This window comes from Caloenas nicobarica, chromosome 7 (genome assembly GCF_036013445.1).
Source record: "Caloenas nicobarica isolate bCalNic1 chromosome 7, bCalNic1.hap1, whole genome shotgun sequence".
In the NCBI taxonomy this organism is placed as follows: Eukaryota; Metazoa; Chordata; class Aves; order Columbiformes; family Columbidae; genus Caloenas; species Caloenas nicobarica.
The window spans coordinates 13,056,163-13,079,690 of NC_088251.1; the positions used below are offsets into that span (position 1 = coordinate 13,056,163).

At 36.4% G+C, this 23,528-nt stretch overlaps 1 protein-coding gene across 1 annotated transcript in view; it reads left to right on the plus strand.

The window, feature by feature from the left end:
• CFAP43 (cilia and flagella associated protein 43) overlaps positions 1-23,528 on the plus strand; it is a 44,862-nt gene that overhangs the window by 11,630 nt on the left and 9,704 nt on the right. The window contains exons 6-27 of the mRNA XM_065639149.1: positions 1,987-2,137; positions 3,882-3,944; positions 5,036-5,115; positions 5,794-5,925; positions 6,954-7,070; positions 8,251-8,331; positions 9,178-9,326; positions 10,495-10,598; positions 11,669-11,809; positions 12,186-12,355; positions 13,125-13,277; positions 13,718-13,848; positions 14,537-14,702; positions 15,281-15,385; positions 16,998-17,075; positions 18,351-18,476; positions 18,933-19,037; positions 19,752-19,868; positions 20,673-20,828; positions 20,979-21,185; positions 21,974-22,063; positions 22,876-22,953. Of these exons, the coding sequence (XP_065495221.1) occupies positions 1,987-2,137; positions 3,882-3,944; positions 5,036-5,115; positions 5,794-5,925; positions 6,954-7,070; positions 8,251-8,331; positions 9,178-9,326; positions 10,495-10,598; positions 11,669-11,809; positions 12,186-12,355; positions 13,125-13,277; positions 13,718-13,848; positions 14,537-14,702; positions 15,281-15,385; positions 16,998-17,075; positions 18,351-18,476; positions 18,933-19,037; positions 19,752-19,868; positions 20,673-20,828; positions 20,979-21,185; positions 21,974-22,063; positions 22,876-22,953 (2,700 nt within the window). The remainder of the gene's footprint in view (positions 1-1,986; positions 2,138-3,881; positions 3,945-5,035; positions 5,116-5,793; positions 5,926-6,953; positions 7,071-8,250; positions 8,332-9,177; positions 9,327-10,494; positions 10,599-11,668; positions 11,810-12,185; positions 12,356-13,124; positions 13,278-13,717; positions 13,849-14,536; positions 14,703-15,280; positions 15,386-16,997; positions 17,076-18,350; positions 18,477-18,932; positions 19,038-19,751; positions 19,869-20,672; positions 20,829-20,978; positions 21,186-21,973; positions 22,064-22,875; positions 22,954-23,528) is intronic.

Genomic DNA, 23,528 nt, shown 5'->3' on the forward strand with positions numbered 1-23,528 from the left:
TACTCTAGAAAAACATGCTGAGGCCGGGTATGTGCCAAAGTGTAACCACAGGGGGGCAGCAGAGGGAAAGGAATTGAAATGTTGTACAGCTTTCAATCCTTTTCTTGCATTAGATTGATTTCGTTTTGTTTCAGTATTTCTTACAGCTGGGACCTGTTTTCTAAATATGCGTTACCATGACAAGCCCATTTGATTCCACTTCATCCCCAGTACCAATTTTATTCCACTGTCTTTTTATAAAACTTTTCATTACAAGGATCCGTCCTGGATTTTTTTTCCCCCTCAAACGGGAGAGAAGTTCAAAAGAAGCTGGCATCATTATTATTATTATTATTATTATTATTATTATTATTATTATTATTACTATTATTATTATTATGCACCTCTGTACCAATGCACAGTTCAAGAAGCATCCTGGTTTGAGATTTACATAATCTCATTCTTGGATTAGCATGTTTTATCTGGTTTATGTGTGAAGACAGTATGAAAATGACAGCAGGTACAAAAGAACATTGCAGTAGTTGCCTTTATACAGGAAGCTTCTGATTCGAAGTATTTCAGTGACAACCTTCCCAAAGATTTGTGATGTTCAAGCCTCATAAAATCAGTGAAAATGCCTATATTAAAAGTTTCTCTGTATGATGTAAAGCCCCATTTGTCATAGATTTATTACTGCTAGTTCCATTTGATTTATAAAGTGAATGTTAATATACTTTATTTCTCTAATATTTTCCCCTGAGAAATTCAGAATGCTTTGTAAGCATAAATAAAGAGTAAGTTACTTACCCAGAATCACATAGCAAGTCCTCGGCATATTTTACTAATGAAATCTACGTACTTGTGAATTTCTGTCCTGTGTTTTCATCACAAGTCCATCCATATTTCCTTATTTATGGAACCTTTAGTGACACAGCAGGTGTTTCACAGAATTATAGTATCTTTTTTTTTAAATCTATCGTATTGTCTAGTGTTCCTCACCACTTCTGGTCACATGCATGCTTCTTTGAATCTTCTGTTTTAAATGTTCTCCCAAGGTTTTCTTGTGTTTTGTTTGCCTTTCCCTTTCCCTGAATTCTCTTCAACCTGGTTCTTTCTATCATGGTATTTATATGACCCCTATTACTGTTGTATCTGAACAGGTCTCTGTCCTTAATAATATTTGGTGGAGAAGTTTTGTTCTTTGTGTTTTATGGATGAAGGATTTATGAGATTTATTTTAGTGAAATACAATTCAAGGCACATGGGAAGTCTGGCAGGGATATTTCTAGAACTAATTTGCAGATGACACAAAGGTTGACAGACAGAGCTATTTTAAAGAGCAATTTGGATTATATGATAAGATAAGCTATTCAAACAAAATGTGTTTTAATACTGCCAAGTATGCAAGACCACATGTGCAGGTTATGTCTACAAAGTGGAAGGCTATTCTGAAAAGCAGATTAAAAAGCATTTGTCAGGGTGCAGGTCATAGTGGGTAAACATTTCAATTTGGGCTTCCAATGCTATTCTGACATTTAGAAAAAAAAATCTAGGGGCTTAGTGTGTTGAATTTTATCATAATTTTATCATTAAAAAAAAGGGAGATGACCTGGGTATTGTGGGTCAAGATCTTTGCAAGGTAATGGAAGATACTGGAGGGATTCCCAAGCAAGAGGACAAAACTGTAACAGATTCAAGTGCTGGAGAATTAATCCAGATACATTCAAATTTTAAAATATATAGTTTTAAAATAAAAACACAATCATTTTAACAAGTTTCTAGGTAGAGAGCTACATTCTCCACCACTATCTCACATCATAGACTTTTCTTGAAAATGTTCTTATTTCTCAAGTTACTGGCCTCCGTGAAGGCACGACTGAATAAAATAAGTCTGATGTTATACAAGTGGTCAGACTCTATAAGGTTTTTTTTGGCATTAAAATGTATGTAACTCTTGTACAGATACTTGTCAAGTGTTGATTGAACTTGTTTATTTTTGTGCTGAAGCCTAGAAATTATATTAAGCCTTCAGTGCATCCTACTGCTCACTGCTGGACTGAAACCGCAGGAGTTTACATAAGCTGTGAAGAAGGATATGTTTTGACAATTAATGCTGAGACATGCAGTGTTTCTGTTCTTCAACAAAAACCTTTACCTGGTAAGAAATAGCTGTGTTGTGTGTTTTATTCAAGTAGGGAGGAAAGTGTATAGGTGAAAGCTTTTTTTGCTTTCTTCTCTTCTATTATGTACCTAACAGATGTGTAAAGCTATACTGTAGACCCATATTTCTTTCATTAGTATGATAAACATTTGAGAATGTCTTTTGAACTTCTGTGTGGGTTTCTTTAGCACCCAATAATTGGCTTTCATTTTTCTTTGACCAAAAAAAAAAAATATATATATATATATATAAAGCTCTAAATAGATCAAAACTGATAATAGTTCTGGAACAATAGTTCTGGAAGCCCAGATCTTACTAACCAGCTCTACCAGATTAACATTAAACTATTAATATACCAGCTATACACAGTCTTTTTACTATTAGTTAAGTACCAATAATTTATTTTATTTTGTCTGAAATATTGGACTGTCCTCATTTGGTATGTTAGATAATGTTAGAACACATCTTTGAAGAATCATGATAAGTCTTCAGACAACAAAACTGAATTTATTGTAGTGTTGCTTAGTAGAATTCCAGCTATTACATAAACTATTTTCTAATGAAAACAAGGTTGTAAAGACTATCAGACCTTACTGCAGAAAGTATGAAGCACAGAGAGTGAACAGAAGACGTCTTTGGCTTCAAACAAAGAAATCTGCTTTTAATTTATTCTAGAATGGGAGGACTCAGTATATATCCCTCAGATTGATGGCAACTTGCCAAGGTGATTTGTCTGCCTTATATATATTTCTACCTGTCTTTTTTCATGGGGAATCTGCTTCTCCCTGACACTAGAACTGGGTAATATCCTGTTGCAGACCACCATAGAACTGCTTCTTTAATGAACACGGAATCAGTGTTAATGGACTGGCTGGTGATAAGCTTGTTTTCTTATTTTGCCATGTAATACATTATTTTTCAAGCTGAAACAAGTATCCCTGACTTTCCCAAAGTACTGGATCTCTGTTCAGTTTTGATAGTTACCACAGAAATGAAGGCTGATCTTAAAAAACCCAGCAAACCAGCATTCTTTCTCTGCTTTTGAAATTATCAGAGTTTTAAGTTTACCAAATCAAGAGCTGGAAATCATCAAAAATTTAAAAGCTGAGGTGTGACCAGAAAAGTTTTTGCCAGTTCAGTAGAAGGCAACAAGAATATTTGCCATTCAGGCTTTTCCTTGGCCTATGTGTTTTTCTTTGAGTCCTCTGTCCTAAAACTGTGTAACACAGTTGTCTGTATTCATATTGTACTGAAGCTTCTGCTTAATTTAAAACCTACTGCAATCTGTATTTATTTAGCAGAATGTTTAAGTTCATGTCCAGCTTAAGGCACATGAGAAATTCGTGTTATGATGTTGCAAACAGGATCATAAGCAGCCCCAACATTCCACTTTGGCAATTTTTTCAGACTGGCTGAAGATTCTTTTGTAAGTAAAAAAAAGTAAAAAAACCCATGGTTAGAAATAATACCAGAACTTAGCATTAGAAGATATGTAGATCTGCATCTGTACACTCTCTGTGCCAAGTAGTGTGATCTCCCTTTTACAGCTGTAAGCTGAATCACAGAAAGACTGTGCCTGCTTGGTTGCATAAATTATAGAAATGGTGGATATTGGGGAAGAACACACATTTTTGATACAATATACTGAACCTGGCCTTTTATTTGTTAGACTGGAATACATCTGACTATTATTGCAATGTTGACATAAGGTTGATGTAATAAATTGTTTTCTTTTGTGCAGAACGCATACGTAAAATATCAGACGTGGTGTCATATGTTCACAAAGAAGTACAAAAAAAGAAAGGTATTTCCATGTTCAAATCAAGCTAACAGATTTTTAGGCAACACCAGTGAGGTCTGGGAATAATAATATGTGAGCGCAGCTGGAAGCCACTGGTTAGAAAAACTCAGCTCACACTGACCTCCATAAGAAACATTGATGACAATCTTTTATGTTTACATGACAAATGATTAATAGCTTTTGTGCTAATAGACAGACAAATGAATAACCTCAGGAGAAAAAGTGGCAGTGAAATAATTTCTGATTGTTCTAATTTAAATTGGAATAAGTGATACTAGAATGAGTTCCCTACTGCTTAGTTTTAGTAACTTTTTTTAGAACTGCAATCACTTGTAATTTAGCCGAGTTAGGATGAAGGAGTGTTTGTATCAAACACTTTGTTTTGGGCTCCGCAATATTTACATAACGGACAAAGTTCAGCACAGAGCTGCAAAGATTATTGGAGAGTCTGAGTACATGACATACAGAGATGGGCTGGGGGAACTGTGTGAGATTTTACTATTGCTTCAGCTACCTAATGAAATGTTACAGAGAAGATAAAACCACACAGGTGAAGGACACATTTTGCATCAATGGAAATTCTGGGTAGATATTAGAAAAAAAAATATTTTCACAATGAAGGTAGTCAAACATTGAGACAAGTTGCCCAGAGAAGCTATGGAATTTCCATTCCTGGGGATATTGAGACCTCGGCTGGATGACTCTGGACAACATGATCTAACTTGGAAGTTGGTTCTGAGTTTGAAGTTGGCTTTGTGCTGAGCAGGAGGTTGGATCAGAGGCCTTCTAGGGTCCCTTCCAACCTAAATGACTCTATGATTCTGTTATTGACAAACTTTAATGTGGCTATTTGCAGCTTTTACAAAATCAAATGTTTTCTCAAATTAATTTCTAGGTCATCAGACCACAACAGTACTGTCACCTCAAATTCTGTATACCAGTCTTCTCCTTCATTATCACCACAAAAAGTCCAAAGAATATATAGCCCATGGAGCCTTTTTACTCATAGATAGGAAATCATCCCAGATTTGAAGTTGAGACACATTGTTGCAATAAATTAAATTTGATGTTTTACATTGGTTTTGTGCTCTCAGGTGGCAAACCAAAGGATCTGCAAAACCCAGTTTTATCTTCCTTGGCATTTTGTAAAGACGGACTGTATGCAACTGGAAGTGTAAGGCATCGTTTATGCTTTTAACTTACTTTTATTGTATGAAAATCAAAGAACATTTGCAGAGTTCACTTCAAAGACAGGAGTTAGAAAAAAGTGGAGGGCTGCAGAACTATAAAGGTCATCTCTGGTGTTGCACGTATTTTCTTTGTTAAGATGTGAGACAAGAAATTGGGAGGGAGCAGAGTGGGAAGACATTCCATTTTTGTAGTCAAAGAAGCAAAAAAAGAGAACAATGCTATTTTTAACAAAAGAGTATTCTAGAGGAACAGAAAAGATGGATGGACAAAAAAATAGGAAATCAGAGAAAATTATCAAGAGAATTGCCATACACAACTCAATATTTAACCCGAACTGACAATGCCATTGTACATTACTGCTTAAGAGTGGGACAAATTCTTACACTGTCTTAAAAAAACCAATATGAAATCTTAAATATTAACTGATGAGACTGTTTTATCAAACTTGGACTATTACTAAGACTTGTATTAAAGAACACCTTCATTTTTCAATAGATTTATTACCCAGGGTGAGAGTCCTCTGGATTTAAACATACTAAAGGCAAATGAAACCATTAGTGATGGGGTACACTGTTACTGTAGAGATTTTCAGAAGTTCTTGCAGTTCAGTTTGCCAGAGTGGGCCAGGGTAAATGACCCAGATTTGTACTTTTCTGCACAGGGGGGCATTTTATTCTTTTATCACATCAAAGATCTGCAGTACGAGATAAAAATCTGCGCTGATGTCTTGCAACCAATAACCAGCCTCATATTCTCTCCTGATTACACTGTACTTCTGCTTGTCACTGACCAGGTATAGCATTTGAGATAATAACGTTACATAATGGGATGTTCCTGTGATTCTGTATGTGTATGCTGATGCTCTTAGTATGAAATGTTTGTACTGTAATCACACAAGTCAACAAATTGTATCAGAGGTGACCTTAGTCCATCTTGTGTTTTTAGTGAAAGATTGGAAAGACTTTTGATGAAGGACAGAAAAATTGTCTCCCACAGATGGGGGATTATAAAGTACCTAATACTGAGATCTCCCAACAGAAATACTTGTGTGTGTACAGTAGAGCACATGATCAGTGTGTCCGTGTCACTGTGCGTGAGCTCTAGGGTTGATGTGTGCCTGCACAGTAGGAAAAGCACAGCTTGGGTACGTTAGACCTGCTGTAGCTATGCAGTAGAGTTGTTCTGTATATGTACCTGAATTTGTCTGGCAACCCAGCTCGAAATCCTTCTTTGAGCAGCCTAATGTCCAGAAATCATACACAAGAGTCTCAAATCCTCAAATTCCACTTGTTTTTCCAGACCTGTAATCATTTGTATTGGCATTTTTAAAGCTCTTAAAATGGTTTTTTGTGCTTTTGTATGTGTCAGGAGGTTCTGAGTGCAATGGTATCTCTGGTCACACTCTCTCTGATTTCATTCTCCATTTGTAAAATTAGTAGAGGAGTTCAAAAATCTTTGTCAATATTAGTTATGAATTGTTTCTAAGAGACTTTGAGATCTTTAGATAAAATCTCTTAAAATTTAAGATTTATGATTTTTGTTTCCTGTTGTTTTAGATTATTTATTGATTCCTGGAGTAACGTTATTTTATTAAAGCAATTTTGAGAAACAAAACTTCTTGAAAATGTGACTAGTTGGATCAGTGTGTAAACTAATATAATCCACTACATTCAGCTGAATTCTACTGGGCACTTTTAACCTCAATTTGGAGTCAAGTATAAAGCTTTAAAGAGTGAAGCTCAAAAAAATGGATATTTTTTGTTGAAGTCTTCGAAAGCTTTTAATCAAAGGTTTCATAACCTATTTCTCTTTATTTGCCAGGGGGCAGTCTATACTTACAAACCTCCTGACAGTGAAGAAGCTGTCAAACTTTTGGATGCATGCAGCGGTTATTTTTTGGCAGCTGATTTTCTTGCTCCAGGGAACAAGTACTGTGTGGTAAGAAATGGTATTCTTTGTTATATATAATGATGGCTCTTTTCAGGTAACCAATATGTTGCTAAAGCACAAAATCAAAAGCTTTGCAGAGATTGGGACTGTTCTGATATTTGTTACAGTTGTGTAACTTTTCATTAAGAAAGTAAATGGCATTAATTCAGATATGGCCTATAAAAGGATGAGAATTTGCCCTAGAATAAAGGGTGGATAATTTTCAGATTGCTGAAATGTCATATTGGTCCTGCTGTTGATTTGTGTGACTATTTTTTGGGAACTGCCAGCATCTACCCTCTCCCAGACGAGCCCCCAGTTTTAACAAAACCAGGACAGGAACACAGCTGAGCAAAACATGGATTCAATTCAGAGAACAGATGTTGGAATAACAAATTCCTACTGATCTTTTCAGCCATCAGCACAAACTGGAACAGCCAGAGAGATGCCTCTTTGCTGGGTCCAGGCACAAAGAAGGCTTTTTTCATGAATCTGTCTATTCAGAGAAATTCCTTGCTTTCCTCTTGTGTCTTTGATTGCTGCAAGACATGTATTTTAGTCAGCAAGTCTGATTCATCTCCAGGCCATGAATTCTTCAAGTAGCCAGCCTAGGAACCCTGGAGTCTTAGTCAGTTAGGTTTGCTGAATCAATTTGTTTGTTGTTAGCTTGGGAATGATACATTTTACCTGACTCTGAATGAGTAATGTGAGGGTTGATGGATCTCTAGCCGTACTTTCCTGTGGAATTATTAAATTGACTCTGGATATAAGAAGAACTCAAGTACTATTATGATATGCATTCTTTTTCATGTGAGAAAACAAGACCTCTCCTTAAGCCCTTCCCTATGCAAAGAAAATTATAAGCAGGTCTTTCTATCGATGGCTGACTGCTGGGAGTGCTAATATTGATCAAGTTTACATGTTTTGCTCTAGATTGTCTCTTTCTGCTTAAACACCATTCCTGTAGTTGCAGCAATGCACAAAAAGTATTAAACATTTTCCCATGTCAGGTGTATCTTGCAACAACTGGACTTAAAGGAAAACCGAGAGAATTCCAAGCAAAACTAGTAACACTTGGTCTGCTGTGCTCAGACATTAGTTGAATTTATCTTCTATAGAAGATCACTAGTCACTTTGGGACTATTTGGTTATTCCACCACTTTTGACTATGTTTTTCCATGTTCGACAGTCTGTAGCAACTTCAGGGGAAGTACAAGTTTGGTTCCTGGAAGACGGAACTTGCCTCAGCAAGCTAAACCTTAATATGGAGGTATGTGTAACCAGGAGTTTATATAGTGACTGATACTTAAAATTTTCTTTAATATTTTTCAATGCATAGCATAATATTCCATGGATTTGCATCAACTAGTGTTGAGGAAAGCTCAGTATTGTCTTTGAACAACCATGAAAGATTTTTAAAATATTGTCTTTTAAAATGTTTCCTTGAACTAATAATGAATTTAACTCAGCCATAAAGCAGAGGAAACATTTTAACCTCATGTCCTAGCAATGTGTCTTTAAGTGTATGTTTGTAAAAAGCAATCTAAATTTTTATTATATTTATTAAATTTTTATTTTTAATGAGTGCCAGAACTGAAAGGAAAGTTTCAAATGTGTAAAAACACAATGCCTTGATGAATCTGAAAAACAAGTTTTAGGAATTTAGTTGATAAAGTATTTAAAATTATTAATGCTTTGTCCTGATTTAAGATGCATTCAGACCCTTAAATCCAATGTAGTAAGAAAAAAATCCCTTTCTATAAAAGCCATACATGTGATTGCACTCACTGTTTATTTAGGTGGAACTTCTTTCACTTAAAATCTGGGTAGTGGATATAATCTGGTGTTGTTTTTCCTGAGGAGCGCAGAATTAGCTTTTGATATGTAGGTACAGAACATAGGTAAAATTCCTATGATGTCTCTGAAATCCCTTCTTTGTTAAAAAAAAATAAATAAAAAAAGAAAAAATGAAAGAAAAAATGTTTTTTAGATAAACCACTTGGGGTTTCTTCTCCAAATTTTAGGGACTTTTAAATAATAAGAAACTTCATACTAACTTATAGCATAATATATAAAAAGATAAGGAACTGTTAAGTATCTTTTACTTCTCAACTAGGCAACTGCGGTGGCTTGCTGTCCCTCCTCCAACAGTGTTGCTGTAGGGACCAAAAGAGGTGTAATCTATTTCCTTGACGTTACCAAAGTTGAAGCTCCACGGGTTGTTCACAGAATTTTTCTTTCCATGTTTCCAGTCCTGTCTTTGCAGTAAGTATGTAGTAACAAGGGCAGGAATATTGTCAATTTGTTGCTTGAGTAATACTGTTAGTTGAACAAAAAAAAAAATTAAGTTTTTATTCTAAAAACAACAAAGTAAAATATTTTAACAGCTTCAGTTTTTTCCAACATATTCTGAATTGCCTTCAAGAGGAGTAGGAGGAGGATTTATATGAGAAAAATATAAGAAACCTGTATTTTAAGAAGGTTTAACTGAGCACCAAAGATAGTAATGCATAAGATCCTTTCTGATAGATCACCATATGCAGTAATTATGTACAGTTCCATGTATCTGAATTTAGAGGGTTATTTCTCACTGAATATACATTTGAGATTTTGTGAAGTTAAGCCTTTGGATGTATCTTCTTATGTGATGGATTTTTATTACCATTGTTAATTATTCATTTGCTTACAGTTCCAGAAATTACCAGTCCTCTTGTAGTTAGTGATCTAAAAGGCTTTTTTGGTGTTTTTGTTTGGTGTTTGTGTTTGGTTGGTTGGTTTTTGGTTTTTTGGTGGTCGTGGGGTATGTGTGTGGTGGTGGTTTTTTGGTTTTGTTGCGTTTTTTGTTTGGTTGATGTTTTGGTTCGGTTTCATTTGTTTGTTTTCCCAGTTATTGAAAAAATCTGAGAATATTTTACTTCTACTTTTTAAAAAATAGAACAGATTTTGACCTGTTAAACTTTAATATAAATCTGTCTGTTATTCTGACACTTAGATGTGTTCTCTTTTCACAGTTACCTAAGATAAACCATTAAAAATAGATACAGAAAGCAACTTAATCAAAGTCAAATGAATGCAAAGACATGTCTATTCAAAATAATATCAAAATCTGTATAGTAGTTTTATTTTTAGAAAGTAAAAAGTGTTTTTATTTTAAAACTTTTATTTTAAAAAACTTCCAAGAAATATTTAATAAAGTTTTTAACACAGCCTGCTATGGAGTATCATTAGCTTTAGATTGACCACCCACTCAATTAGAAATTGCACTCCTAGCACTGGCCTTTGTATCTGGCCTGAACCCTGTAAACCCAGAAGCTGAAATTCCAGTTGTGTTTATTCCACCAGTGAAGTCAGCAGAGTTATGGGAATGGAACTATTTGACCCCTTTTACTGACTTTATTGAACTGTATTCTATTTGGATTTATATTTCGCCTAGTTATGATCAGAGCGGCCAGTTCCTCATCGCTAGAGCTGCAGAAGGATATATATTTATTCTAGATGCTCGGCCTTCAAAATTATTCCAAGTTCTTGGATATGTAGGTAATACATGTAACAACATTAACTACATGGTGTTTTCACTATTTGTTGCACTTTACGGATATTTCCTGGGCAGACTAAGCCACTCTCCTTCATTCTACTTATTTTTTTGGAGGACTAAACATTTTCTTCCCACCTGTGTTTTGTCCTGTTGTCCTGGCCAACCTTTTTTTTTTTTCCCCTCTTTTCCTTCTCCTTTGTAATTTTACTTAGCAAATGCACCAATATTGCTTTTCTTCCAGGGTACATATAAGTCACAGGGCAGAGAATAGATTAGCTCGATTAGCTGACCAACTGATCACAACTCCAGCACAAAAGTGATAGTGCTGGCAGAGAACTTAAGACCTTTGTGGCTCTCCATATGAGAATTTAGACTAAAAAACTGTAGGTCGATAGCTGGGTGTGATCTCCTGTTACAAATGGCCACCCCAGACATCTTTAACATGGGCACTGCTGCAATTTTCAGCTTTGCTGGTTGATACTGAAGAATTTCAAATTAAGGCATTTTAACTCACAAAAAAAATCTGAAATTTGTAAATTTTTTTATGCAGCCTCCCAATTCCAGTCACATTACACTTGCAGATCACATCTATGCATACGGATCTTCCTTATACTTTTAAGCATAAAGGACATTATTTTATCATTTTAATTGATTTGACAAATATAGAATTACGTCTTATTAGATAATTTTCAGAATTTGCTTGATCATGTTCTCATTGTCTGGCTGCCTTCTTAGATGAGGGCTTTTCTGTGCTTTTTCTGGAGGTTATCATCAGACGGCCTTGAAATTGCTACAATTCAAGGTGGATGTGAACTCAGATTTTAATGTTTCATGTAATAACATTCTGGTGCTTGACATACTCAGCATCTGGTGCCTCAAGCTGAACTTGTGTGTATGCAGCATTTTCTGAAACCAGATTGTGGCTTGTCTGACATTTTAATCCAAGTTCAAAACTGTTAAGCTGAGAAGTATTCTGAACAGGGATCTCATTTTTTTTGCTATGATATCTTAGTAAAAACAATGTTACCATGCTTCAGTAACAATTTGCATTGATGTTCCCTGCTTGCTTCAGTGTTGGAGGATCAAGTGCTGGATCTTTCTGTAGTTTCTGACTTCGAGAGCAACTTAGTGGAAGTGATGGTACTTGTTAATGTAGTGGAGGTCCAGCGAGCAAGACTGGAAACTTTTTGTTTATGTTCAGCACTCACAACAGGTAAGAATTGAAATATAGACTATGTGATATTTTTCTAATGCAAGAACATGTTATTGTCATCCCTTAACACAGAATACTAACAATCTTAATTATTTTCTTATTAGTGCATACGAATTGTCATATCACAGTGGTTAAACTGTTTCTAGTACTTCGTTAGAGCTAGTAGAGCTGTGTCTCTGCTTCGCTGCAGTGGCTGCATCAGCACAGCCCACAGCCTTAGTGTTAAAACCAGGTGTTGTAATTCCCTGTCTCCTCCTTGAAAAGTCACATCAGCTCACTCCTTGCTGAGGTTGGTTTTCATAATTCCTTGTGAGGTGAAACACCTGCATTAGTGGTAGTGATGCCTCTTCCTCCTTGTTTTTTTTTAATCTTTTAGATAATGATAAGTGTGTTAATGAACGCGGAATATTTAATGCTAACACCATTAAAAGGAAGCAATATGATCTGGATTACCCTTTAAGCTCAGCAGTCAGATTGAAGAATAATGTTGTGTATGGCTACTGTACCTGTGCACCTTTCATCTGTAAATACCATCTCTCTGAAGAGGTAATTCTCTGAAGCTGCTTTATTTTGGGTAGTGGTTTAATACCAGCAAACAAAGGCTGTAGATGAAGTGAATATAGCAGGACATTATGTTAAAAAAAAAATCCTCTCTGCACTAAAAATATCTACTCCATCCATAAACATCAACTTTCAGCATCCTGCCACCTGCTCAGAAACCTGGTAAAAGCAATCTCCTTGTTCTATTACAGAGAAAGCCGAGTATTGGTTCTTAAAACTCATGCAGCTTGCAGGCATTTCACATGAAGCTTCTGTATTGGAGCTACGCTTTTGTGCAGTCTGCTGAGAAACCTGAATATCCAGCTATTGAAAGAACCAAGCCAATGTGAGCCCATGACTCTAAAACAAAACTGCAAACCCAGTTCTGCCTCACAATGAAGTAATGGAGACTTCAGGAAGCCACTGTCATTGCCTGCTGAGGAACTGGGGCTCTGCAGCTCGTAGGTCTCCCTCAGTTAAAGAGTCAGGTCAGGCAAGAAGGGGGGCATTCCCATTCCAGAGGGGAACACTCCTCCTTGACAAGTCTCATACTTTCTAAGCCAAGAAACTCCAGGCCCAAACATACCAAATACAGACCCTTTTGGAGAGATAAGAAGCAAATCAGCAGCATAGCAACGGTACTGCTTCTGAGCTCAGTAATCCAACAACATTTTAAACTGCATGTGATAACCCACAAAGCTATCATTAGTCTTCTCAAAATGGCATAGATATTTCTATCATCTGAACTGCTGCTAATGTTTTGTTTGTTTGGCAGAATATGTCAGAAGATCTGTCAGTATTTTCATCAACAAAAAGGACTCCTAGCAATCAGTTTGGATCAGGGTTCCTCTGTTTATCACCCAACAGCCGGTGGCTGGCATCAGCAGCAAACGATGGTGTTTTGATCATCTATCATACTTCTACTATGGTAGGTAGGCATCAAGGCACAGGCTTTGTTTCGTTTATATGAGAAAGAGGTGTGAAAGCTACTTTCTTGCACTGTAAGCTCTTCTTTACTTGAATATAAAGTGTTCCAGAAAAATGTATGTTGAACATGAACTGACATAACATAATACAGTACAATTGTTTTTATAATGAACATGTATATGATCATACAAATGACTTACTTTCTTGTCCAATAAATCTTAGGGTAGATAATTTTACTATTCTTCTTTATCTCCTGCAAAATGAATTTACTAGAAACTTTCCACATCTGTAGTCAAAAATTATAAACTCATAAATCCTAGTCTTTTATGTACTTCGGATTGACATTTTGGATTGACTTTTATCAAACTATAAAGAACCATAATTTACAGACATATTCCATTAGAAACATATTTGCTGATGCTGCTTCTATGACTTTTCTAGGATATACTTGCTCAAAAGCACTGTCACTCATATCAAGGAGGGGGAATCAGATCCATGGTATTTTCACTGGATGGCAAATTTATCCTCGTTAATGGCAAAAATGATGGTGCCCTTGTGTGTCTGCAATGGAAGTATGTATAAAGTGGCAGACTAATATTGGTGGTGTACATTCTTGTATCCTGACAGACTGATTTTTGCACATACTTGTGAATCTAGACTTCCTTTTTATTAGTTCCAAAGTAAGGAGAAGAATTGGATAGAGATAAAATCATTCCTCTCATCTTTAGAAGCAGCCCCCCTAGCTCGTGAAAAGACTTGTATTTTTGGTGTGCTTGCAATACAGATTAAGGAATATCTTCTGATAAGTATTACCCACAATGAGCTTCTCATCACCCTCATATAACCCACCTGGAAGGGGCTCTCTGGGGAAGTAAGGGATGTAATCTCATGAGACACTATTTTAACTCAATGATTAGGAGACTTTATAGCTTTAATGGGAATTCAACTGTGGCTGTAGAGAGCTCTTAGAAGACATTAGGAGTAAGAGGCACTGGAAACTACAACTTTTCTATGGTATAACAAATATTTAGGTAGATGCGTAGATGGCTCTGCCAGAGCGGTATTTCAAATCTGGGTAACCCATCTTTCAGAATTTCTAATTCTGTAGAAGCCTCACTTAATTATGCAATTCTAGAATTCAAATAATATTGAATCATATGTAAAAATATAAACATTTTTAAACAACTTATAATTGTGTAATAATATTTCGTACTTCATCCTTTACACAAAAAATACATCGGTTCCCTTTCTGTTTACTAGGAAGATAAAGAAAACTGAAGTTAAGGAAGCTGATTTTCACTGGCAATCTCTTCTTGCGATACTGAACATGTCTACTTCAAATGAAAATGTTGCTTTACAATCTATGGCAGAGTGGCAGTCTGAAGCAGAATCCACATCAGGATCACTTCCAGAAGAGAAATTTAAGGTGTTTTCTCTATTTTTATGGGGAAAAAAAGTTTGATAATTATCCTAAAATTACACATGATAAAAACTGTCCTCAAAACAAACTCTGATCCTTCTACGAAAGTAGAAGAATAGCCCTGAGAATAGGCTGAATATGCTTAGTTATCAATTTGTGGAATAATATTATCAAGGAAACGGAATAGTTATGGGAAGATGACATTCACGTCTTCAATTTCACTTGGTTTCTTCAGCCACAGAAAACTCTGTGAAAGTCAGTTTCTCCTCATGGGAAGTTATGTGTCATTGCCAGTGTGATGTTACCTCTATACACTGTGTGTTACTAGTTGTATATATTTCTGTTGAAAAAGCAAACCAGTGATTACAGAGTAAAGTCAGCCCTTTTGAGTCAGAAGGCTTTGCATAGGAGCAAGAGTTTGCAGGATCACATCCGTGGACTGGTTAGGGAATAGAAATGTTGAAATAGTCTCTGGAATTTGGTGGTGGTGGTGTTACTTCTAATGTGTGTCCATTTTTTTTTTTTCTGTCTCTCTTTCATTCTCTCTAAGTACCTGAGATGGATGTTTATATCCTTCATTTCAGGAGGAATCTTCCAGTGTAGAGGTGACAGAAGAAGACGGAAACATCCCCAGCTTGTATTCAGACAGTACCAATGAAATGACATGGCTAGGTCAGAAAATGAAGAAGGTACTATCATAGAACAAGCATTAATCAAAGCCAGAGTTTTCGGAAGTCGGTAGTGATTTGGGGTGCCAAATTGTATGCTGTAAAGAAATCTAGTTTCTAAAGCTTCTCTGACATTTGGACCTCTCTTAAGACATTGCGATCTAGACTTTTAGGTCAAGGTTATAAACAAGGTTATAAACACATCACTGCAGGTACCTAGCACAATAGGAGCTCTAAACACCAAAAGACCACTTCTACACAAGGAATAAACTTAAAAAAAGGCCAGAGAAATTGTCTTCCTTTAGAAACTTATAAAAACTCTTTTATTCTAAACGTCAAAAAGTTGCACAGAAGATTATTATCAGAAACCAAGCAGGTGCTTTGTTTTGCCCAAGGGCCAGAATAACAAATTCTACAGCACTGATAAATCAATAGGTAACAATATGACATTAATTGTAAAACCCTTGAAGTTTATTTCAGGTTAAGGTTGAGGTTAATATGTTACGTAACCAAAGTTTTTATAAGTCAAAGTCTATCAAAGGTTTGTCGACGGAGAGGGGGCTTAGTGCTTCGTGAGTCTGGAAACGGCTGTGTTAATGTTAGCATAGATTATTTTTTTTTCCCCAGAAATATGAATTTATGGTTGCTAGCGTATTCTTTCTGATATGAGCCAGAGCCTGGTATTTTGTCCAGCTTTTGGGGTTCAATGATAGGACAAAGCAAAACATCATTGCTTTCTGGGTGATCTCAGGAGTGACTTTCTAAATTAGGACGCAGTTTCACAAGCGTCCCAAGTCATTCTAAGATGTACTGCCACTGAAAGTGGTGTCATCTCCATCCCCCTCCCAGACATGTATTCCTGTTTCATCTTTGATGCTGACACTCACGCTTTGGTGTCTCTGTTGGGATTTTTTGGCAAATCCATGTGACTGTGCATACACATGAGTACCACATGACAGCTAGGGATAAAGGTTGAAGGGCAGCAACATTGTCCTAGGTTGTTTTAAGCTTCTCATTAATGTCCTAAGAGACCTGCATCTGACTTTTAGAGGATGGAGTCCATCCAATGTCAGAATTACACACCCCTTCCTTTCAACCAACAGCCATCATCCTATTTAAAATTGTAAACTTCAGAAAGCAAATTCCAGAGGTGCAGACTAATTGCAAATTTTCCCTAAGAGATGAATTGGTAAGGCTGTAGGTGCAAAGAAAATTTCACTGCTTCCAGAATGAGTAATAGATGTTAGTTTACTTGTGTCTTTAAATGTCCCACAGGAAATGCCTAGTGACAATGACAAATCTAAGGAATATAAAACACTTAACAAATTCTGGCAGCGGGTTTTACCCAGTTCATTGTGTTTGTAATCATTTCACTTGTAATTACTTCTTAAATATTTTCTTTCTTTTAAGCTCTATTAGTGTACAAGTAGTTTACAATGTGACCTGGTTGTACAATCCTTTTTCTCTTGAGCAATTCTAAGAATCATCTTATTGAATTAGGATAATGTTTGTTTCTGTTATTAATCCCTTTGAGTTTTGTTTTCTGTACAGATAATTTTCCTTTAGATTATTTCAATCTTTTTTCTCTTCTTGTTTATTTTTGTTTTTCAACTATATATTTGTTTTATGTCAGGTCATTAGAGAAGAGACTCAGAGATTTGCTAACCAGAAGAAAGAGCTGCAAATGGGAATTAAAGAGCTGCGTAAAACTGTGAGTTTCTTACAAGGGTAACGGCTTTGCTTACCAGTTTTGATTACAAGTATACTTCCTTTATGGCTATCAGCTCTGGCACTCAGTTACTTTTTTGTCATAAACTCTGAGCAGACAGGTAATAAAGAGATGTGCTTCTTCAGGGACTGTACACTGAACCTGTCAGAAACTACTGTCTAGGTCTTGGTTTCCTTTGCTCCAAATAAATATTTTGTGCCACTTTTATACCTTGAGCAATCAATACCCTCAGCAAGCTAGTTTCTGTCTAACAGCCTTCCATTATAGAAATTACTGTCCTTTCCTCTTCCTTTGTTTCCTTCCATAAAACTGCTATCTGCCGGAGGATAAGGCACAGTCGCCTAGACCGGTCTGCCCAGGACCACGTCCAGACAGATTTTGGTTATGTCCAAGGATGGAGACTCCATGACCTCTTTGGGCAACCTGTTCCAGTACTCAGTCACCTTCACAGCAAAAATGTGTTTCCTGATGTTTGGGCAGAACCTCCTGTGTTTCAGTTTGTGTCCATTGTCTCTGATCCTGTCACTGGGCACCACTGAAAAGAGCCTGGCTCTGCCCTCTATGCACCCTCCCTTCAAGTATTTATATACATTGATGAGATTCCCTGCAAGCCATTTCTTTTTTAGGCTTAACAGTCCCAATTCTCTCAGCCTTTCCTTGTATGAGAGATGCTCCAATCCTGTAATCATCTCCATTGGACTCTCTCCAGTACCTCCCTCAACCTGCTGGCAACACTCAGTACAGCCCAGGACACCGTTTGCCTTTTTTGCCCCAAGGACACGTTGCTGGCTCATGTTCAACTTGGTGTCCACCAGGACCACAGCTACTTTTCTGCAAAGTTGTTTTCCACTTGCTGAGCACCCAGCATGTCTTGGTGCATGGGGCTATTCCCCATCAGCTGCAGGATTTTGTGCTTGCCTTTGTTGAACTGTATGAGATAGATAATGACTTAAGTGATAGCAACTTAATGAAGTTTTCAGAACCAGAGAATAAAGCATCGTGCACTATACATTCTTAGAAAGGATGCACAACTTCACATATAACATCCAAATCAACTTTAAGAGAAAGATGAAATATATTCACATAGTACTCTCTGTCACTAGCTACAGGCAGCACATTCTATCAATTACCATGATGTGGTTAAAAGTGGAAGCGATTAAAATAATTTTATCTGATATCAAGTTCTACAGTGTTAAAAACAGGACTTCCTCTATTCACATTCAAGTGACTTTTAATTCCTTATTTTTAAAAAAACAGATTCAGAACATGATGCATGAAAACGAACAAGTGCCAGACATTGAGAAACTGGAGCAGTGGGAATTCAACCTGGATATAGAAGAACAGGAAAGAGCACAAGCAAAGGCTGAAGAAGAAGTGGCCAGGGTATGACAGAATGAGGAGAGAACATTTTAAAACTAGCAGTAAAAAGGAAAAAAGAATGATTGAAGAACAGAGGATGATCTCAAAGTTGCTGTTCACTGCTGAGAAATAAGAAAAGTTAAAAGTATTTTAAGTCACTTTCCGAAGCAGGTGAAGCTGCTGATGCAGACATTGCTGATTGGAACATGATCTATGCCAGAAACTATAAGTCTGACACTGTGGCCCTGGAAATATGTCTTAAGTTCTATAATGCTTTTCTTCACATATAAAATGATGCCTTTCAGTAGCAGTAGTAGTATGCAATATAGTTTTTGGAGAAGATAGGTGCAATAGTCTAAGATGATGAAATATTGGTGATTCATTTCATCTGTTAGGTTTATTTCAATAACTCAAAACAAATTGCCCATATCTTGCTGTTTTGCACAATATCTTGTTACTTTCTTTTCTGTGTCTTGAAAGGTGAGGAAGGAGATTGAGATGGAGAATTTAGCCAACCGCTATTTGCAGGATGTCATCAAAGAGGAGTGCTGGGATGCCATGTGTGTAAAAGGACGTGCAGTTAAGGTAACTTCTGCTTTCTAGCTTATTTTCTGCAGTAGTTTATTGATTCCTTAAGGCACAGAGGCAAAATAAATAAAAGTTCAACACATTTCTGATTGCTTATGGTATGGTACTTCTTCCCAGGGTTCATGCAAATCTTTTATTCTGTTCTTTTTATCTGAGTCTGGCTGATTTTACCTTCTAAGGTGGATAAGAGTGTTGATAAGCAAATAGGTAACCCTTCAATTCCTTTTTTTCAGAGGGTATCTTTCTGCAGTGTTGCTAAAAGGAGATGTAAATGTTATTCTTCTGTGTGCAGTCAGTATGACTTCTGCTATGTAGAGTATAAAGGCAAAATTTAACCCTCATTTTCCCTGTTTTAAACAGAGGGAGATTGGTCAAACTCATGGTACTAGATTATTTCCAGGATGGTGAAAGACCAAGTCATTTTATGAAAAATCTTGTTCTAGTGGAGTTCTGTGGATAAAAAAGCCATCCATATCCATTGAATGTTTAAAAAAAAAAATTTTTTTCACTACCATAAAGGCAAATCGTTTTTGTCTTACCCTTGTATTTTTACTATATTGTCTCTATTAATTGTTCCTCAATTTTATTCCTGATTTTAAGAAGCTTTTATAACTATTTAGCATTCAGGTATTGAACAAATGAATTGATAGGTGCATTCTGAAGAGCTTTGTGTTTTTATTCTTTTTTTTTTTTTAAAAAAAAATTGAACAGTGCTTCCATATGGCTTGTGAAGTGAAGAATTATCCACTGAAGGAACGTAGTGAAGAAGAGCTGGAAACTTTGGAGAAAGTTCTCCGGTTAAAGAAGATTGACACAGCTGATCCTAAGGTACAATCTCTTTGAATTACAGCACAAAGGCATTTCAAAACAGGATGTTCTGAGTTGGCATCTTAACCGTTGTTTACATAGATATATTTCTAAGGTGCATTTTCTTGCTGTGGAGATTGTCCAAATATTTTTTAAGATAAATAAAGATGAAATGTTGTGGGTTTACTCTTAACAAATGTATTAGTACTAAAGTATCACAGAATAGCTGAGGTTAGAAGAGCCCTTTGGATGTCATCTAGTCCAACACTCCTGGAGCACTTTACTCAGGGCTGTGTCCAGTCAGATATGGAATATCTCCAAAGATGGAAGATTCCATAACCTCTATGGGCTCCCTCTTCCCATGTTTGACAACCCTCATAGGAAAAGCGTTTTATTATGTTTAGGTTGGATGTCCTGTATTTCAATGTATACCCAGTTCCTCTCAATCTGTCACTGAGCACCACTGAGAAGAGTCTGGCATTGTTGTCTTTAGTCCACACCATCAGATTTTTATATGCATTACTAAGATTCTCCTCAAGCCTTCTCCTTCTTGAGGCTAAGCAATTCTCAGCCTGTCCTTGCGTGTTAGATGTTTCAAACCCTTAATTGTATTAGTTGCCTATCACTGACTTGCTTCAGTATGCCCATGTCTTTCTTGTACTTGGGAACCTACAAACAGACCAAATATTCCAGGTGCAATCATTTTAATTTGTATTATTTTGATCACTGAGCTTAATTGCAGAATATAACATCTAGAATTTTTTCATACATGTGCCACTGTATTGTGTACAAAATTAACATAGTTATCATGTTTGTGATATTCAGGTTCAGGAGAAAAATCATGAGATGGCTGATGATAGTGCATCTTACTGTCTGATTGGAAGTCTGAGCTCTCAGTATGGTGGAGACACGTCTGTCCTGTACCAGCAATGGGACTTGCAGACTAGGGAGCAGAAAGTCAATCAGATAATATTATTGCAGGTGATATGTTCTTAAATTTGTATTACTGTGGTGACACTGTCATATCTGTTGGTTCTCACAGCAGCCACAGCCACTGTTAGATTTTGGGCATGCTCACACTATACAATGGAGAGTTGCACAGTATTGCTGTTTCCTTTTTTGGTATTTCAGGACATAATATACAAATTGAAAACTGCTTTTAACAAGGAATTTGACAGAGTTGTACGACAGAAGGAGCAGGAGATCGCACGAGTGAAAGAAAGAAACCTGAGGATCCAAGAAATCTTGGCCCAACTTGAGCTCCAAGTGGAATTGTGGGAGCCAGCTCTTACAGATGATGAGATGCCACAGCGAGTGCTCACAGTTCAGGATTCAGAGGTGTCTGAAAAATAAATCTTTCTCTTTCACCCACTCAGATACAGTTCTCTAATTCTTCTCATTTCCAGACAATGTGTCAGTACTGAAAAGCCTGAAAACTGATGTGTCTGTGTACTTAAAATCATCTTTTTGACTCTTTTGCTTCCCTTTCCTTTTTATAATAGGTAGAAGCTCTAAATAAGTCAATCTGAAATGAATAAAATGTATACAATCTTCATTTATTGTTAAAAGTTTTTAATTGTCCATAAATTAGGTAGAAATTCCCCTTGTTCCTGACTGTAAGATTCAAACCAGGCTTGCAGGGATTATTTCCATAGATGAGCATTTCTCTGTTTTCTATGGGCACCATTTTGAAACTAAGTATTTTCAAAGTATCTAGGTATCAAAGCATACTTAGTACTGGACTTATAAATTCAATTGATAATTTATAAAGAAACACTGTATTTATTACATAATATATTCCACTGATCTTATCTGCTCTTTTGGACAGCCTTTCCCCATTTCTCTCTTCTCTACCACCAGTCCGAGTTATTCCACTGTCAGGAAAGGTATGCACAAAACACAGCTATCATCAACAAAAATGATGGTAGTTTGTATTTTAGTATTTTAAAATATAGCTTTTGGAGCTGTTCAAAAGAAAAATTTTCTCTTGAGAAATATTAGCATAGGGCAGAGATACAAAAAGCATTAAGAATTAGTATTACACCATCTTTCCAAATGTTCTTAGTCCATGTGTGATCACATTTGGAGAAAAGAATCCTGATATGAACATCATTTTCTTCCCTCAGATTAAAGCTGAAAAACACTTGACTCAACAAGAGAGAGAGAAAGCAGAAATGATGGCTAAGCTCGAAATGGAAAGACGCCTTGCTGATAAGGTACTTATAGTATTCTTTTTACTGAATAGGCCTTTGCCTATTAGGTGAATTTATTTATTTTATTTATTGCCTGTTAGGCTTATTTAAATGCTGCACTGGAATATTCCAGTAATGTAGTGTGGGAGAATAAATTTAAGTTGGTAGGTAATTATGATGTGTGTCTTTTCCCTCTTACTATTGTTTACAATCAGAACTGCATAGACTAGTGGGGGGAAGAAAAGATTTAGTGTTAGGCTCACAATTTTAAAAAATGTGCTTAGTGACAATTAGAAAGACCATATCAGGTGACGGGGGACTAGATACATTTCTAAATACATTCTACTGCTTAATTAAGAGCTTTGTGCTTGATATGTGTTTGTTGACTGAATAACCTCGGTTCTTCAGGGATCAGACTAAAAGATCATAGTGCTTTCCTCTGGCTTTAAAATGCATCTGTGAAAAGGCTAAGATGGTTCTGGCCCCAAAAGAGATGTGCAATAAGACAGTAACACTACCACTTCCTTCATCCTAGCCTGCCAACTGGCCGGAAGTAATCTATGCCTATGTATTCTTTCCAAAACTACCAGAATGGCGGCATCCAGAATAGCAGTTTTAGTATGTTATTTGGCATATGAACATCATCCACCAGAAAAAAAAAATCTCTGAGGCTTTTAGCATATTTCACATACATCACTGAAGAGCATTAATCTACTAGTGACATGCATTATAATCAAATGGGTGATCTAGAGGTGAACTACCCTATTATAGTTCCCCAAACTTCCAATTACTACAATTCCTTTTGCACCCTAAAATATTTTTGTGGTCATTCCCAGAACAATGACAGACTGCGTGCTCTTGATGACATGATGGGTGGAGTACTAGAAGTCAAAAAGGAAGACATCTTGAAACTGGTGAGCTGTATTTCTGCCGTATCATTTAGGTAGTTTGTGGGCTTTCAAAGAAATGTGAAATTCAACTAGAGAATTGTAGAATTGTAGAACTGTGTTGCTGGGGGAAGGGTCTATTATCCATGGCTGTGATCTTACAGAAAAACACTGTGTTCCATTTAACTCAGCAAAGATAGATAGTACAGTAGTAGAGGAAGGAAAGAATGTCAAGGAGTGTCACAGAAAAAGGATAGGGCAGACCCAAGCGCTATCCCTGGAATTGATCTGTTTTGGAAAACTAGGACCACACTTAGAAGCGTACATTAGCATGGAGTAAGATTTGGGGTTCTGAGAGAGAAAATGCAATACATCTTATACCAACAGTAGTATGTTTGAGTACAAAATACTCGTATTTTACAAGATCCAGCAGTGAATTCCTGTAAGCAAGTGAAAGAGAAAAGCACGACATACATACACAAAAACTACTGGTGCAACCAACAAACTAGAGAAACAGAACATATATGTTACTCAGACTTAAGGCTCACTTACATTATTTACCTTACTTGGCACTAAGAAATACCTTTCATTAAGTTTGATGT